At 40.9% G+C, this 18,692-nt stretch overlaps 2 protein-coding genes across 2 annotated transcripts in view; one reads left to right on the forward strand and one right to left on the reverse strand.

Moving 5' to 3' along the window:
- STK26 (serine/threonine kinase 26) overlaps positions 1 to 8,702 on the forward strand; it is a 55,156-nt gene extending 46,454 nt beyond the window's left edge. The window contains exons 7-12 of the mRNA XM_043571359.1: positions 1,198 to 1,383; positions 2,536 to 2,684; positions 3,927 to 4,020; positions 4,467 to 4,529; positions 4,613 to 4,749; positions 6,936 to 8,702. Coding sequence (XP_043427294.1) covers positions 1,198 to 1,383; positions 2,536 to 2,684; positions 3,927 to 4,020; positions 4,467 to 4,529; positions 4,613 to 4,749; positions 6,936 to 6,960 — 654 coding nt within the window. The 3' untranslated portion in view covers positions 6,961 to 8,702. The remainder of the gene's footprint in view (positions 1 to 1,197; positions 1,384 to 2,535; positions 2,685 to 3,926; positions 4,021 to 4,466; positions 4,530 to 4,612; positions 4,750 to 6,935) is intronic.
- Positions 8,703 to 10,495: 1,793 nt separating this feature from the next.
- The window catches only part of FRMD7 (FERM domain containing 7), a 39,208-nt gene continuing 31,011 nt past the window's right edge, over positions 10,496 to 18,692 (reverse strand). Inside the window, exons 9-13 of the mRNA XM_043570022.1 lie at positions 17,140 to 17,235; positions 15,575 to 15,738; positions 13,548 to 13,616; positions 13,362 to 13,437; positions 10,496 to 12,295 (exon numbers count right to left, since the gene is read on the reverse strand). Coding sequence (XP_043425957.1) covers positions 11,231 to 12,295; positions 13,362 to 13,437; positions 13,548 to 13,616; positions 15,575 to 15,738; positions 17,140 to 17,235 — 1,470 coding nt within the window. The 3' untranslated portion in view covers positions 10,496 to 11,230. The remainder of the gene's footprint in view (positions 12,296 to 13,361; positions 13,438 to 13,547; positions 13,617 to 15,574; positions 15,739 to 17,139; positions 17,236 to 18,692) is intronic.

Genomic DNA, 18,692 nt, shown 5'->3' on the forward strand with positions numbered 1-18,692 from the left:
TATCACATACATGGCTCTTGATGATCTGGCCCTTGTCTGCCTCCTCAACCTCATCTCTTATTACTCTCCCTCTATATTCTATCTGCTTTGGCCACAGTGGGTGCTATGTCCCACAAACATAGCAAGTACGCTCTGGCCTCAGGACCTTTGCACTCACCATTCCTTCTATCTGGAATAACTTTCCTCCCAATCAGGTCTCTGCCTAAACATTACCTCACAGAATAGTCTTCCCTAGCCATCCCATGTAAATTTGCAACCCCTTGCAATCATCCATTATTCCGTGATCCTGATTTGTTATTTTCTTCATTGAACCTAGCACCATCTGACATTGTATAATTTACATATTTGTCTCTTGACATTGTATAATTTACATATTTGTCTCTTCCGTTAGAACACAAGCCCCTTCAGAGCAGAGATTTTTGTCTGCTTTATTCACCACTGGAATCCTCAGTATCTAGAATATGGTGCCAGGCAAAAAGTTAGGGAATTTGATAATTCTTTTTTTTTTTTTATGAAATCTATTGTCAAATTAGTTTCCATACAACACCCGGTGCTCATCCGATAATTCTTTTTTTAAGTAGGCTTCACACCCAGTGCTGAGCCCAATGTGGGTCTTGACCTCACCACCCTTAAGATCAAGACCTGAGCTGAGATCAAGAGTTAGACACGGAACTGACTGAGCCATCCAGTCACCCCAGGAATTTGTTAATTTTTTTAAATAAATGAATTATATTAATAAAAATTTATTGCCATTGCATTTCTTGAGACACTTCATTTTTTTTTTTGAGTTTGTTTATGTATGTATGTCTGTCCTCTCTGCCCTCAACTTGGGGCTTGAATCTACTACCCCAAGGTCAAGAATTGCATGCTCTTCAGATGAGCCAGCCAGGCACTCCTTTTAAGACACCTTTTTTAAAGTTTATTTATTTATTTTGAGAGAGAGAGAGAGTGAGCAGGGGAGGGGCAGAAAGAGAAGCAGGCTCCACACTGTCAGCAAGAAGCCTGACACCGGGCTCGACCTCATGAATCATGAGATTGAGATCATGACCTGAGCCAAAACCAAGAGTCACACGCTCAACCCACTGAGCCAACCAGGTGCCCCAGGACACTTTAATATCATATGACCCATAGGCTATTTTGTGGCAGTCTGCTGGAATGGAATTTCGAGGTAATATTTTTTTCTTTCTCTTACCTCAGGCTGACATTTGGTCATTGGGAATTACTGCTATTGAGCTAGCCAAAGGAGAGCCACCCAACTCTGATATGCATCCAATGAGAGTTCTGTTTCTTATTCCAAAAAACAACCCTCCAACTCTTGTTGGAGACTTTACAAAGTCCTTCAAGGAGTTTATTGATGCTTGCCTGAACAAAGATCCATCATTTGTGAGTATATATTGCTCTTACTACTATTTGTTTTCTATTATTAAAGCTATTTAAAGCAAATGTAGTTTTTCTACAGTGGGGAATACAGTGCATGGGAAAATTGTCTAAGATCCTTCTAGGAACCTGGTTCTCCCCCCTATCTTGCTAATTCTGTTCAGTTCTTAACAAGGTCCTTACTTCCTTTTCTCCTTGCCCTGTATCTTTTTCTCTTGCTCATGGCCCCTAGCTTCCTCCTTATTCTATTGATCATTTCCTATTTCAGCAGGAAGGAAATTTGAGAAATAAGGTTTCTGTTGTAGGATGTCACTATTAAAGCACACGTGTAACTATTCACAGTGATATTTATTCAACAGTGTTTTCATTTTTCATGAAAAGTTATGTGTGCCTTTCACTTGTTTCAAAATTTAACGTTGAGAAATTCCAACATGAAGTTGCATGTTTTTACTGATGTCTAGTGAACTCCACTCGTCTACCTGGCAGATTTGATCACAGTTGCTTTACTACTTCAAAAATAAAGCTGCCTGGTGACTTCTAGAAGCTAGAAGTGTACAAGAACTAAGTTGTGATGTAACTGTTTTAAAATTGAGAATGAACATTCTGATATTGACAAAATACTAGGAGCGAAATATCCCCCACAGGATGTGGCATTTGTATTTAGGTGCAGTATGAATTCACGTGTGACGGGGAGAGGATTAATCTGGGGATCACATGATAGGTGCAGATGATAATAAAAGTTTTAGCCTTGCTAGTTTTCATCCAGTTTTTTCAACTTACAGTAAATATAATAAAAGTATTTTTAAAGCACTATTGTGAAATGGTTGTAAATTTTTACTCCATTTTCAAAACCTTGCCACGTGTCTCTCTGCTTTGGAGAAGGCCCCACCTGCCAGTTTGCTGGTGGACAGGCCACCTTTTTGTCCATTGTGTTTGAACAAATTGGTACCAGAGTAGTAAATTTAATTTGGTTGCCTTGAGCCACTTCAAAGAGTAGAATTAGCCATTGCCCTACAGCATTTTAGCTGTCCTTGTGTCTGTAGACATACTTTTCAGACATACCTTTTCAGCTTAATAATGGAAGTTACTTTTTTTTACCACACCTTGCAATCATAAAGGGCCTCAAAATATTCATGTGACCTTCATATCTTTCCCTAGCGTCCTACAGCTAAAGAACTTCTGAAACACAAATTCATTGTAAAAAATTCAAAGAAGACTTCTTATCTGACCGAACTGATAGATCGATTTAAGAGATGGAAGGCAGAAGGGCACAGTGATGATGAATCTGATTCTGAGGGCTCTGATTCGTATGTACAAATCATTTCATTGTTATGTAGGTAGCCCGTTCGAATACTGCGTATCTTCTAACCAGTATCCACTATGCTTTCTCTAGCATAAAATGGAAGCTGTGTTTTCAATTTTTATAGTAGAAACTGTGAAAAGCTTTTAAAATCACAGTCTGTGCAGTACAATGAATTTAGAAACATGTTTTTTCTTAGAAGTGAATTGCTCTAGTTTTAAATGGTCTCAGTCTAACCCCTAGTGGATACTTGAGTATATTACAAAATTTTGGAACAAGATTCTATTAAAAGTGTTACATCAGTTTGCCCAAAGTGATAAAGGCTATGTCTTCTCATACTTTGGGGGAAACCTGCAAAATCCCTCTGGAGCACTGACTGCCAGGCCTTTCCCACCTCTTGGCCATGTCCTGAACTGTGATCAGACTGATATATTTAAGTATTCATTTATGTGTGATTTGGACCCTCCTAAAAAAGCTACACCAGTTTTTAACTGCAGCATTTACATTGACATCTTATCTTCTAAGTCCATAACTTAATTTAGACTAGGAAAGTCTGTGGGTTATACCAGAATTTTCTCTTCCACTTGATGAATTGGCACAAAGACAACACTAAATTTCTTTAGACAATACTCTCAGAGTCCTGCCTTTATGAGAAATTGCCCTACTTTTGAAAACAATAAAAAATACCAGGATGATTTTTGTGCCTTGTTGTAATGGTTTGTTGGCCTTAGCGGCCCATGAAAGTAGCACATGGAATGTTAAAAAAGAATCCAAAGGGGCGCCTGGGTGGCTCAGTCGGTTAAGCGTCCATCTCTTGGTTTTGGCTCAGGTCATGATCTCACGGTTTGTGAGTTCAAGTCCCACATCGGGCTCTGCACGGACAGTGTGGAGCCTGCTTGGGATTCTCTCACTCTTAAAATAAACAAACAAACATGAAAAAAATTGTTTTAAAGAATCAAAAGCCACACTACAGGAGATCCTGATCCAGTCAGTGGGGAGGAGTGTGGGCAGGCCTTTCTATACAATAAGAGGTCTCCACATGTGATCCTGATGCATACTTCAGAGTTGAGAACTACTGCTCTTCTTCAAGTAAATTGTATCTACCTGAAACTGAGATCACATCCTTTTTTATACTATGATTTTTGTCTATATCGGGACAACTCTTCAGAGTGTGGCTGCATTGATTTGATATTTTCACCAAGCTGAATTATTTAGGAACTTATATTAGTATTTTGGGCAATCTCTTTAGGGAATCCACCAGCAGAGAAAATAATACTCATCCTGAATGGAGCTTTACCACCGTGCGAAAGAAGCCTGATCCAAAGAAACTACAGAATGGGGCAGTATGTGCATGGAGATAATCACTTACTTCCTCTTGATAGACTCTGTTGAACTACATAGTGAGATTACGATGGCCAAAAATTACTAGAATTTAATACCCCTAAATTCCTGTCTACCTCCCAGTGTCCATAGTATGCTTCATTTGCCATTAGTTTTGAGCTAATTAAGTAAAGGTCATGGAAGTCATTTAAGTGGCCATTGGTATGTTTTTAAATGCATTTTACTTAGAGGTGCATAAACCCAGTGGAATTATGGATATCTATTGTAATCCCAGAAGTTAGAAGCCTTCTGGATGATGGATGTGAATTAGGAAGGAAGCATGGAGACGTGCCTTATATTGGGTCTTTTGGGAGGGAGAATTCAAATTAGTGCTCCCTTGTTATGGAATAAGAAAAACATGAATGATTATTTTAATTTCATGTGTATAATCTAAATTATTTGTTCAAAGGAGCAAGATCTTGTGCAGACCCTGAGCTGTTTGTCTATGATAATCACACCTGCATTTGCTGAAGTAAGTATGGATTCATCAGCTTTGGATATCTACGCCAAGAAGTATAGTAATTTTAAATGTTATTGCTATTGATTCTTTCTCAGCTTAAACAGCAGGATGAGAACAACGCTAGCAGGAATCAGGCAATTGAAGAACTCGAGAAAAGTATTGCTGTGGCTGAAGCTGCCTGTCCTGGCATCACAGATAAAATGGTGAAGAAATTAATTGAGAAATTCCAAAAGTAAGCTTGAAATGTCATTTAAAATGTTTATTTTAACATTTTCTATTGGGTGTTAGTTCGTGATGCAATAGAATTACCTTGATTCAGTCATTGCAATCATTCCTCATTATTAAGTCACTTCTTGGGGCGCCTGGGTGGCGCAGTCGGTTAAGCGTCCGACTTCAGCCAGGTCACAATCTCATGGTCCATGAGTTCGAGCCCCACGTCAGGCTCTGGGCTGATGGCTCAGAGCCTGGAGCCTGTTTCCGATTCTGTGTCTCCCTCTCTCTCTCTGCCCCTCCCCTGTTCATGCTTTGTCTCCCTCTGTCCCAAAAATAAATAAACGTTGAAAAAAAAAATTTTTTTTAAGTCACTTCTTAAATAGTGGTATGCTTAAAACTGTTTTGTTTGTTGCCCATCTTAAACATTAGCTTTTGGAATTATTATCTTTGGGCATTACAAGGTCATTTTCCACTGAATGAAATGGCCTGTTTTGTTGTTTTTCTCCTCTTCCTGCTAGCAGGAATATAAACAAAAGGTCGATATGGAGCATATTTTTATTTGGGCCCTTGTAAATACTATTTAGGAATGCTTTCATTCTTGCCGCTACCCTCATCACACTACTATTCGCATAGTTTCCAGTGCTAAAGTTTAACCCCTGTAAGAAAAGTTAAAGGAAGGATTTTAGGTAGAGGAGGTCACTGAAGAGTATAAAACGTCCTTATGATTGACTTCAGTTTCCACACTGTCTCTTGAGCTGTTGGTTTAACTTCGTTCCCATTCAGTACAGTTCACACATTTCATTTGCAAATTCTCTTTTTATTTTTTTTATTCTTTTAAATTTTTTAATGTTTATTTTTCAGAGATAGAGAGAGACAGCACAAGTGGGGAAGGAGCAGAGAGAGGGAGACACAGCATCCGAAGCAGGCTCCAGGCTCTGAGCTGTCAGAACAGAGCCTGACATGGGGCTTAAACTCACAAACGACGAGATCATGATCTGAGCTGAAGTCGGTGCTTAACCGACGGAGCCACCCAGGCACCCCAACAAATTCTCTTTTTAAACAAGACTTTATATGCATGCACAAACACACAGCTTCTTAGCTCAAACAAGTTATAAAGCAATACTAACTCTAGCCTCAATCCCATTATATCACTTCTCAGTGCATTTTTCTTTTTTTTTTTTTAATTTTTTTTTTAGTTATAGTTTTTGAGAGAATGAGCGGGGAGGGGGCAGAAAGAGAAGGCGGGGTACAGAGGATCTGAAGTGGGCTCTGTGCTGACAGCAGAGAGCCCAATGAGGGGCTTGAACTCACGAACCGTGAGATCATGACCTGAGCTGAAGTCGGATGTGTAACCAACTGAACCACCCAGGTGCCCCTCAGTACATCTTTCTACTTGTTTTTGTATTTGTGATGCCACTGGGATCAAATTGGAACAAACTATACAGCCTATAAACCATATACTCTGATGGATCTTCTCTCAGATGAAGCCTACTTGTACAGATAAACTGAAGCTCCTCTTAAAAATCCCATAGATTTGGGGCACCTGGGTGGCTCAGGTGGCTGAGCGTCTGACTCGGTTTCAGTTCAAGTTGTGATCTCACAGTTTGTGAGTTCGAGCCCTGCATCAGGCTCTGCACTGACAGTGTGAAGCCTGCTTAAGATATTTTCTCTCTCTCTCTCTCTCTCTCTCTCTCTCTCTCTCTCTCTCTCTCTCAATCTCTCTCTCTGAAATAAATATTTTAGGGGCGCCTGGGTGGCGCAGTCGGTTAAGCATCCGACTTCAGCCAGGTCATGATCTCGCGGTCCGGGAGTTCGAGCCCCGCGTCAGGCTCTGGGCTGATGGCTCAGAGCCTGGAGCCTGTTTCCGATTCTGTGTCTCCCTCTCTCTCTGCCCCTCCCCCGTTCATGCTCTGTCTCTCTCTGTCCCAAAAATAAATTAACGTTGAAATAAATATTTTAAAAAATCCAATGGATTTTCATGGACAACTTCCCACTCTTTTCCAATTTGCAGACAAATCGGTTGGAGGTTGTAAAATCAGATACAGAAGGGATTTTTGAACTGCTTTATATTTTAACCTCTACATGAGGAGATTCAGTAAGAGAATTTGGTTTGCTGAATCAGTGCCTCCATTGCAGAGTTCACACAGCTGAGAAATAAAAACATACATAGTTACGTATCCGTTTACGTTTTTCTTCATTTTATAGGTGTTCAGCAGATGAATCCCCCTAAGGAACTTCTTATTATTGGCTTCTGTTTCATACGGACTCAGAGAAACCCACCAAAGCTACTTAAAGCTTAACAATGCTTAACTCATGAGCTCCATGTGCCTTTTGGATCTTTGCAACATTGAAGATTTGGAAGAAGCTCTTCCAACTATTTTGTGATGGTGTTTATCATTTTATATCTTAAAGAGATTATTTTGTAAGGAATAACTTTTAATACTGTAGTTTCACCTGTATACTACTAAATGTTGCGATACAGTTTTGCTTTTAGGTATCATTATTAAGTTACTGGGATGAATACCTTTCATGTTTTGATCTTTAGTTAACTGTGCACCCAAGAAACATACAGGTCTTTCAAAGTCATCCTAAATATTCAACTTTTGTAAATCATCAAGACTCAAAACACTTTATCTTTTAAACCAAGCATTTTCTAAAAATGACTATTGGTGGGGAGATGGAAACAGGTCATATCTTCTTAGGACAGAAGTTTTTAATAAGCTCTTGGCAATGAAACCTGGAAAAGTATTGACTCTTACACAAAATTGGTATGATATCCCAGGCAGCTCAATGACGATCACATTTGAGAGCCCTGTGTTTGAAGCATGTATAGGCAACATGTAGCAACAGTATTTACCTTCTCTTTTAGAAGAGGCTATTAACCCTCATTTAACATGATTGAAAATTTAAAGCAATACTAATTAGCCAAGGATAGGTTTTTGGCAGTACTGGAGGAATTAGGCTTCGTTTTTAAAATCTTCAATTCATATTGCATATTTTATGCTTGGATTTGGGGGGCTTAAAAAACTGATAATCATGTGATTAAATACCTGATCAACAGGTAGGAATATAATTTACACCAGCATATTTTTGTCATGGTAGTAAAATGTCCTATAAACTATTTATACTTTTTTTGTTCTTCATAATTATCTAGTACATAAGCATCGTTTGTTCATTTTTGAAAGGGTATTTAAATAAGCATTTTTTAGTTCATATGAAAATAACCATAGTACAGAATGATCTGTGTCCGTACAATGTTAAGTTAGACTGTACAGTTAATTAGCTGTTATATTTATGGTACTGTTACATGGGGTAATACCTTTTTTCTTTTAAGCCCAATATATATTATGCCTGCCTAAGTTTTGAACTGGGGCTATATTTTCAGTAGTTGTAGAATTATTGGTATTAATTAGTTTTGATAGTTAACGTCTGGTTTAGATCTGCACAATTTGGTTTTTGCACAGAAATCATTTCTAAAAACCTGAATAATTGCCAAATATTAGAAGAAAGACGTTCTTCAAGAATACAGGTTTTAGTCAAAGTGGCCATTACCTCCTCTTTTTCTGTAATAATACAGACACTTGAATAAGTTGTGGTCATGTCATATGCCAAGAAAAATCTTTTCATTGGTGCCTATACTGTAACAATTACTTTTAACACATTGTATTTTGAAGTAATGGTTCAGTTGAAATGTTCACCTGCTATGGAACTGAAAGTCAATTACAGTTTATAACCTATAGAGGTCTAGGAATAATTTTGCAACTCATGTCATGAGTTAAATGAATATTTTTGTAAAAGCAAAGGTAATAAATTTATAAATTGATTATTTGAAACTTGACAACACAGCCACATCATGAGTAGGAATTATATTGCTTATTCATTATAGTTACTAGTCCTATAAACTGTTTCTAGGTGAAGCATACTCCAGTGTTGTGGGGGGGGGTTAAAAATAAATATTTAAATTTCATGGTCCTCAGTGTATGTTTTCTCCAGGGGGGTTATGGTGTCATATTTTAATTATTTCAAATTTTTTCTCCTTTGCCCTTTAATTTGCTGTTGGAAATTTAACACCAACGTCTCCATTGGAAACTAGAAGGTATTCTTCATATTCAAACATTGATTATATGGGGCGCCTGGGTGGCGCAGTCGGTTAAGCGTCCGACTTCAGCCAGGTCACGATCTCGCGGTCCGTGAGTTCAAGCCCTGCGTCGGGCTCTGGGCTGATGGCTCAGAGCCTGGAGCCTGTTTCCGATTCTGTGTCTCCCTCTCTCTCTGCCCCTCCCCCGTTCATGCTCTGTCTCTCTCTGTCCCAAAAATAAATAAACGTTGAAAAAAAAAATTTTAAAAAAAAAAAAACATTGATTATAGCTACAGTGAAGATATGCCCCCCTGTCATGACGAAATTATTGAGAGTGCTCTTTCAGTCAGAAATGTCCTAGGTTGGACAATAAGTTGTACGGTCACCCTAACAATAGTTTTATTAGGAAATCATATACAGACTTGAACCATATAGCTCTTTGGGGAAAACAAATTTCACAAAGACTTCCAGAGCTGAGATGAGAAATAGCATATAAGCCTAAAGGAATTTGAGTTTTCCTAGAGAAAAAGTCGAAGATGAGCTTAATATAGCTTTGAGGATCTATAGGATTAACACATACATAACTGGACTTCAATATATTCTTACTATTAAATAGCTTTTCTTGGGGAGCCTGGGAGTCAGTTAAGCGTCCAAATCTTGATTTTGGCTCAGGTCATGATCTCATGGTTCATGAGATAAAGCACCACATCAGGCTCCACGCTGACAGCACGAAGACTGCTTAGGATTCTCTCTCTCCCTCTCTGTCTCTACCCTCCCCTGCTCGTGCTCTCTCTCTCTCAAATATAGATAGATAGATGCTAAATAGATTTGTGAGTTACTGGGTAGGATTCAAGGAGCAGGGAAAAAAGTGCTAGAATGAGGGAAAGGACTAGAGAAAGGTATGTTAAAAGGATATTTTCTGATATAAGGATGAGGAAAGTAAGAAAATGATTCCATCCATCTTTTCTCCATTAAGTCATGTATAAAAATAGCTTGCTTATGTAATTGCATCATTTGTTTGAAGTTAGTACCCAACATTGTCCTGTAAATATGTTGTACTTAACATTAAAATCAATAAATGAAGTTCTCAGATGGAATGCTGTACCTTCCAGGAGGAATAGTAGGGAAATTCTGAATGGGTCAGGAATAGAATCTTGGTTCATGAACTCAGTCTGGTTTTAGCACGATCCTTTCTCTTTTCAGCAATTGCAGTTCAACCACTTCATCCCTGAATATACATTTTCACCTCCCTCCTTCCTTTTTCTTATTTTCTAACTGTCCCTTCCTTTAGTAATAAACCAGAACCAATCATTTCTGAAATTGATTAAAACAAAATGAAGACCCAGGGGTGCCTGGGTGGCTCAGCTGGTTACGCATCCAACTCTTGATTTCAGTTCAAGTCATGATCTCACAGTTTGTGAGATGGAGCCCCACATTCAGACTCTGGACCGACAGCACAGAGCCTGCTTGGGATTCTTTCTCTCCCCTCTCTGTTCCTCCCCTGCTTGCTCTCTCTCACTCTCTCTAGACAAATAAACTTTTAAAAAGAATAATAACAAGCAAAATGAAGATCATAGTTGCAACTTATTTTTTTTAAATAAATTGATGTTCATCACTCTTTATTAAAATTCTGTTCATCTCATTTCTTTGCCTACATACGTGCAAAAAAAAAAAAAAAAACTAAGTCTTGCAGGAGAAAGTAGATAAACCAACATGTTGACTTTTATCTTTCACTACATGTAATAGTTAAGAATAGAGAAATAAGTCAAGCATCATATCTTCATCAGGCATATGTCTGGCTTTAGAAATTAATTCATGAATTTCCGAGGTTGAGAATTTTTCCCAGTCCCAGATGCATCACAAACTTGTATTCTGCCGAGAGGATGTATGCCACCATCTTGTTCCTGAGACATCAGAGGGCCATGCTCCCCCTAATATATGTTATAAAAATCAAAATCTTCAACACGTCACAGAAACATTTGCACTGGAACCTTTAGTCGCAGTATGGTTTAAGAACAAAATGACCAACATAGTCACAATCTACTAAATCACTAAAGGACACAATTCTATATGCCAACCCATACTGTCCTCATTCTTCAATGTGGAAGAGCGCGAACTTCACTGATAACGTCTCTATGGAGAAATGTATCATGGAGATGATAAATGGCCACCTCACCCTACAACAGTGCTGGTGATGAGAAGGTATGTTCCAGAGTCACTTCAAAGGAAACTTGAAGAGAGGAGATTGAGGAACGAGGCAGCAGCTGGATCTTTCATAAGCTCGGTGCCCAAACTCAGGAGATTCCCTTAATGCCAATGAGTAGTAACTAAGAAAACGGTTTGTGCAGAAGTTTCCTTTTTTTTTTTTAATCTAAGTTGGCAACATGGAACTAGCCCAGGAATGTTCCTGGCGTTCACACTTCTAAGCTAAAAAGTAATTATACGGTTTTAGCAAAGTCCTGTCTTCAGCAGTCGGTGTACTGAAAGAAACGTCTTCGTCCTCTTCATCTAGCTGTAGACTACCAGAAGATAAGCGGATTCTGGCCATGGGTGACCTTATCCCTTTGCCATACAAAGAGTAGTAGTCTGATTTAAGAATTTCTGATTCTGAATCACTGGATTCACTAGCTACGTATCTTTCTGATGCTCCCTGATGCATTAAAACTGTTGGAAGCTCCTGCTCTGCAAACATATATGGGAAAAAGTCAGCTTTACGACTCAGAGTAGGACAAGGCCCTAAAGGTCTAAATTCAGACCCAAAAGGAAAACGGATTGTTTTCATATCTGATTGGCTCTGGGATCGTTTGGGAGTTTGCTCTTGAATGTTACATGCAAACGCATCTTCTAAATTTGGGTCTTCCGCTTCCAGATCTATGTTGATGTTGCTCCTACCACTGGTCCTGGCCATAGCTTCTTGGAGTTCTTCAAAGTCTTGCTGAAAGCTCTTCATTCTGACATTCCTTGGGCTCCTTTTGGCTGGCTTCGTTGCAGTGGGCCCTGGAGAGCTGTCTGGCCTTTCCCTTTCCTCTGCCAAGATCGGAGACCGTCTGGGCACCTGGGGTGGTCTGTCCACGTAAAAAAAGACTTGGGGAGGCATAATATTGACCTGCTGGCCAGTACAAGGTATATAGGGCACATCTGTGTAAGTCAGCCGCCTCGCTGGGCTCACTTCACTTGTGAGGCCGGCAGGTGTGCTCATGTGATTGTCAGCAAACTTACAGCTCGGCTGGAAGGAGCTCAGAGGACTCCTTCCCTCAAAGTAGTCTCTGGGATCGGGGTCTGTGTAAAGAAAAGGGAAAGAGGAACTGCTCTGGGACTGATGTAACAACGCGGGGTCCGCCTCTGGTTTGGACCGCTCTGGCGCGGCGGCAAACGTCACCTCGGCCGCGGAGCTCCTCCTCCTACCGTCCAGCACGGGCTCCGAGGCTCGCACCCCATTCGCGGTTCGGTAGTATCCGCCGCCATACGCTAGTCTCAAATCTTCCACCTTGAGAGGGAGGACATGGTGAAAGAAGAGAAGAGTCGTTTGGTGGGGGTGGGGGCAGGGATCCAAAGTAGCCTCCAATTTCACAAAGGTATTTCTCACACGGTCGTTTCAACCCATGTTCTAGTCCCAGGCAGGGCCATAACTTGTGCCATATCCCAATCCCTGCGCTAAAAAGTACACGGGACGCTCTCCTTTCTCACTGCCACCCCAAGCCCAGCCTCTGAGTTCTCCATGTGCTCCAGCCAGCGCGGGACTTTAAGCAGTGTGGTTTAGTAGCTCTACAAATGAGCCAAGGGTTCTGCTTTCTGGTTCTGGTTCTGCCTTTGACTTGCCGTGTGACCTTAGGCAATTCCCCTAACCTCCCTGCTCCAGCCTCCTCCCTATTTTCTGTAAAATGGTGGGAAGGAGGGCTATGAATGGCATGAGAGGGTCATAGATTAGATGGTACCTTCCAGCATCATACCTCTGTGAAGCTTTTGAGATAAAAGCTGCCTATGACCTGAATGAAGACATGAGAGTTTGTGAGACCTATAATTATTATTATTTTTTTTTTTTAGGGAGAGCCAAAGAAAAATAATTAACGTGGCTAATGCTATAAAACCCAAACGAAGCCATCATCTCACTGTTCCAGGAGAACAGCACTGTTCTTAAATTAAGTGACAAAATTACACAGCAAGAGTACTTTAAAACGTTAACCCAAGACCTTACAGCTTCCTCTAAGCCTTAAGATTTTCATTAGGTAAAAAGGAAGAGCTTTTACTTTTAAACATGCAAAGCCACAGAAATTGATTTGGATCTGCATTTTGCAAGATGTTAGCAATACAAGGTGCAATTTAAAAATGTGCCATATCCTTCCAGTCTATGAGGTACACACCAGTGGTCATTTATTAAATGGTCTTCTATTGGCTGGAAAGACTGAGCTGACAGATCTCCCTAGGAGACCAGCCTATTCAAACAGTCACCTTTTTACACACTGGGAGATTCTGGCAGAATCAAATCTTAAAAGCATTTGAAATGTAGATGCATTACATTTATCTAAAGCAGAAAGAATTTTCAGAAACCTTACTTGTTTTGATACATCAGAGAGGAGGTCTGGTGACGACCTGCACTGCCGTTCATGGTACTGAGATGGGTAATGTTTCCTGAAATCCCCAAACAGAGAAGGAATTGAAATGGTCTTCATGCACCTACAGAACATATATAATTCTCTAATTCAACTTAAAATCAACACGAGAGAGAGAAAACCATGTACCTCTCGAATGGTAAGCTCCTCAACCTCCCTTTCTTTCCATATTCCAAAAGCTGCCGTTGGGTTCTTCCACTATTTTAAGAATGAGACAGACATTTTATTTTTAAAAAGATTTGATGGGGGGAGCCTGGGTGGCTCAGTCGGTTGAGCGTCCAACTTCGGCTCAGGTCATGTTCTCGCGGTTCGTGGGTTCGAGCCCCACGTCGGGCTCCATGTTGGCAGCTTGGAGCCTGGAGCCTGCTTTAGATTCTGTGTCTTCCTCTCTCAGCTCCTCCCCTGCTTGCTCTCTCTCTCTCTCTCTCTCTCTCTCTCTCTCTCTCTCTCTCAAAAATAAACACTTAAAAAAATTTTTAATGTTTATTTTTGAGAGAGAGTGAGTGTGAGTGGGGGAGGGGCAGGGAGAGAGGGGGACAGAGGATCTGAAGTGGGCTCTCTGCTGACAGCACAGAGTCCAATGAGGGGCTTGAAGTCACGAACTGTGAGATCATGACCCAAGTGGAAGTTGGACACTTAACTAAGCCACCCAGGTGCCCCGAGATAGACATTTTATTAACACTAGCCATAAGCCAGTAGGCTACTAAAACTTGAAAGCTTCGTTTACTGCTGAAGTCAAGTCCACATGAATGACATATGCCATGAATCTTTGACCGTCACAGTAATTAAGAATAATACCCACTTATCCAAATATCAGGCATATATCAACCTCATCTACACAGAGCCCAGGAAATTTTTAAAAGCTTCTGAACAGGACTATATAACAGTTAAAAAATCTGGCCTTGAAAACTAATATACTTTCCTATGAAGGCCTTTTCCCTACCTACAAATTTAGATACAATTTCTTTTTTTCTTAATATTTTTTTAAAGTTTATTTACTGACAGAGAGAGAGAGAGAGAGAGAGAGAGAGAGAGAGAGAGAGAATGGCAGGGAAGGGCAGAGAATCCCAAGCACGTTCCACACTATCAGTACAGAGCTCGATGCAGGGCTCAAACTCAGGAAACCACGAGATTATGACCTGAGCCAAAACCAAGAGTCGGACGCTTAATCCACTGAGCCACCAGGTGCCCCCATACACAATTTCTAATAAGGCTATTTATCTGGTTTCCCAATTCATGACAGAGGAAAAACAGCTAACTAAAACATTAGAAGAGGTTTGCTCCAGCCAGACACACACCAACAAAGAAAGCCAGCTGGGAGAAACACAAAAGCCAAAAAGGAAATCACAAAAATAATAAAGCCCCAAAACTCTGAGCCATTTATCACTGGGGTGCAGGGACTGACATTCCTCTCCCACCCTGAGGCCATCACTGCACTACAGCTGCCTGTGCAGGTTAATAAGTGATGTTTATAATAACTCAGGTCATTAAGAAAAGGGCAAAATATGCTCAGTATCATCTGTTTAAGGAGGCAGGGATTTGTAAAATACATTTTGGAAAGATTCCATCAAAAATATGTATGTTTTTAAAATCTCCTCAGTTCTTACGGAGGCAGGCCTCCACTATTTGAAAATCCCCTATGGGAAATATTCAATTCGGATTTTTTTTTTTTACCTTAGCTAAGAGTTCTGAAAGCCTCTTCCAAAGAGTGACTAGGCTGGTGCGTTCAAGTAAAAACAAGATCTTATTTTGACCTCGCTTCCATTCTTCCAGTGTTTTCTCACGCTATCTCTTGCCTAACCACCACCAAACGGATGTTGTTGAGCTCCCCTTTCCATGGCTTGCATACACGTTCATATAAAGAAAACAATAGGTTCATTAAATACGTCTTCTCAAACAGTGTCTGCTCCCTGCTCCTCATGCTTGCCAATATTCTGATCTAACCCCTTGCTAGGATGCTTCCCTCCTCCTCCTTCCCGGTTAGGAAATATTGACCTAATGTGTCACACAGAGAATGAGCCGTAAAGCGTGTCACCCTTTAAGTGACTTAAACGGATTCTGTATTGCTTCTAGAATTCAACTCCTCCTACTGCCTTCCCTGTCACTGAAAAGAGGTTGCGTGTACAGTATGCCCACGTGCAATAATATTTCATTACCTGTAGCGGAAACTGGAGCCCTTGCTGCAGAGTAGGGTTCTGGGCTTTGATTTGGGCTCTTCAGAAAGTCTGAAAAAAGCATGGTACTCCACACAAGTCTTCCAGAAAGCCTTGCAGGCATCTCGGCTGGCCATGGTGAACTCCAAGGTGTCCTTGCACAACACCTGTATAAACCAATTTCCATTAAGCGAAACACCCTTCATGACTATCAAAGAACTTCAAATCCCAATGCTATCCAAACCATCGGTCCGAGGGCCCGTGCAGCTTCCGATTTTCCACTCGGCTCCCTACAGGCTTCACACCTACTAAAAGCAAATGATTGGCCACCTTCCGAGGAACGGACAGGGCCACTGCTCAAAAACAGAGCCTTCTCTAAGAAGCCCATCTCGCTTTGCAGCCCCCTCACCTCAAACGCTTGTTTACCCACCCACCCCACTTCTCTGCCAGGAACCTTTTTATGAAGTTGTAAATTAGGTTAAAATGAACATCAAAGGACATCCTTTCAAGGTGACAAGAAGTTATAAATGACCAACAGGAAACGGGGTGGGGGGGAGGGGATTTCCTTACAGATGGTAGGCTTTATAGGATGATTACACGTGTGGGAGTCTTTTTTAACATATCAGCTAGAAACACTTTGTCCTCTCTATGCTGCCTTGTTCCACAATGCTCTGTTTTGCTCACTTAGCATATTCTAATCTGCTTTAGGGGAGCTTAGCCTTCCAGACCTAAAGTTCAAGTTTCCTCCATCCTCCGACCCACTATATACCCGCCTTTGCCCACGCATGCATGCAGCCCTATTTTCTGCTGACCCCCCCCCCACCTCCTTTTGTTCATTCTCAGGTTACTGCATGCAGCCCTGGGACACTCCACAAGCCTCACACTGGGTACAGTCTCCTGAAGTGCTCAAACAAACGCTTTTACGTAAGGCTAAGATCCAGAGGATGCAGCCCAAGCTACTGAATCTTCTGTAGGTCAAAACATGAGTTGATACACATTTTTCATTTCCTTTATGGTCACAAAAGGACATTCTTTGTAGCATCGTTGTCTCACCCCGAACAATGCGGCCTTGACCGGCAATTCCTTCTTTTGCTTAATCTACACCCAAAGCTCCCTACGTCTTGCTTTGGCAAATAGGTGTTCAATTATTTGGCATGTAGTAGGTGTTCAGTTATTTTTTGTTTAATGAAGAGGCATGAAAATACTTTATAAAATGGGGCAGATAACATCAAATAAATATGTCCATAGTCCTAGATCTGTTCACTTCCATTTGACTTCTCAAATCCCTGGAAAAAAAATGTTTTTTTTAAGGAGACTTGTCTTTCATTCCAGTCACCCCATTTTCCTACTACTTTATTCGTTCTGAACTGTCAATAGGATTTCTTGGTGTTCTGCCTTGAGTAGAAATATGACTAACGCTCTGGTTTATTTATGTAGAGGCAAAAGAGGGAGTACATCACCCCTCAGGGCCAGCCAGCTTTCACCACCCACATTCAAACAATTTGCTGAAACAACCAAGAAATCCCAAGTGAACCAAAAGTAGAAGAATTTATTATAAAGCTACTTACCAAAATGTTGGAATGAAGTTTGATGAGAAAATGCTTTCTCTTAAAACTCAACTTGCGGATTTTAGCCCAGTTGAAAGTATTGATCTTTGTATTTCCCTATAATGAAACACATGGCAGACTTCAAGGTGAATGTCAGCAAAAGCTGGTTTGGAAGACAATGAGAACCTGCTAGAAAATGCACTTCTGTGCATGGGACCATCCTTGATCTATCTCTTGCACATACTGATCCTGCTGTACTAGGCAGAGGCTATGGGCCGCAGAAGGCATTCCAGGTGGGACACAGGGCCGTTCCGAAATGCCAGCAAGAAGGGGTACACCTGGGAAAGGTTTCCAGCCAGGATGGGGAGATCACAGTAGAAAAGGATTACTGCAATAGCTTCTCTAATCTCGCCCCTTCCTACGTTTTCACATTCAACTGCCACTCCATTTACTCAAACACCTTCGATAGCTCCTCACTACACGCGTCATCAAGTCCAAACACTTTTGGCTGAGTTTTCCTGCCTCTACTATATTCAATATTCAGCCTTCTATCCCACTGATCCTAGAAAACAGTCTTCCATCCAACTCTGTACCTTCCCTCCCAGAGAGAGGGCTCCTCATTCTCCTTACCTAGAATTGCTTTCCCCATAGCCAAGCTTTCTTGCCAGTCTGGTAGCACCCGCGCTAAAGCGTTCTGTATAACTATGACAGCCTACACCCATTTCTAACTCCTCTTAACTCCCTTGGCTATAGTGGACTTCCCAAACCATTTAGGTCTTTTAGTTGGTTAGTTGGTTGGTTGGTTGGTTGGCTGATCTGTCGGTTAGCCGGTATTTGTTTGCCCACATGCTCCAAAAATCAAAGGTATACAGAAATATAGACATTGAGAAACCTTGCTCCTATCACCATCACTCCTATCTCTGTCCCTCTGTACCTATCTATCCATTCTCTATAGATAACCACATTTATTAGTTTGTTGTGTATACTTGTACAACTTCAAATAAATATGATAAATTAGGTTTTGATTACTTACTGGCTGCTATTGATCACTATTGCTCTGGTCTCTCAAAATAAATTGTGAGTATCTTAATTATAGGAGCCACAGGTCACGCTTAACGTTAGTTTCTTGATTATGTCATCCTTTACCCTTCTCGGGGCCTTTGTCTGTGTGCCCTTTGTCTGGAACCCCATCCCTCACCTGCCAGCCCTCACTTCGATCTGGACAACTTCCTCAGGTCTTAGCTTAAATGTTCAAGTCCTTTCCCATGTGTTATCATAGCATCCCACACTTCTTCAAGCACAAGTACATTGTATCTGTTTAAAATTATTTGTTTAGGGGTGTTTGGGTGGCTCAGCCAGTTAAGCAGCTGACTCTTGGTTTTGGCTCGGGTCATGATCTGACGATTCATGAATCAATCCCCACACTTGGGATTCTCTCTCTCTCCCTCTCTCTCTGCTCCTCCCCTGCTCATGCTCATGCTCATGTCAAAAACAAATAAACTTAAAAAATAATAACAAATAAAATTACTTGTTTCATTGTCGGTCCTACCCCTATTAGAATGCAAGGTCCATGA

Source organism: Prionailurus bengalensis, chromosome X, assembly GCF_016509475.1.
Source record: "Prionailurus bengalensis isolate Pbe53 chromosome X, Fcat_Pben_1.1_paternal_pri, whole genome shotgun sequence".
NCBI classification, from domain to species: domain Eukaryota; kingdom Metazoa; phylum Chordata; class Mammalia; order Carnivora; family Felidae; genus Prionailurus; species Prionailurus bengalensis.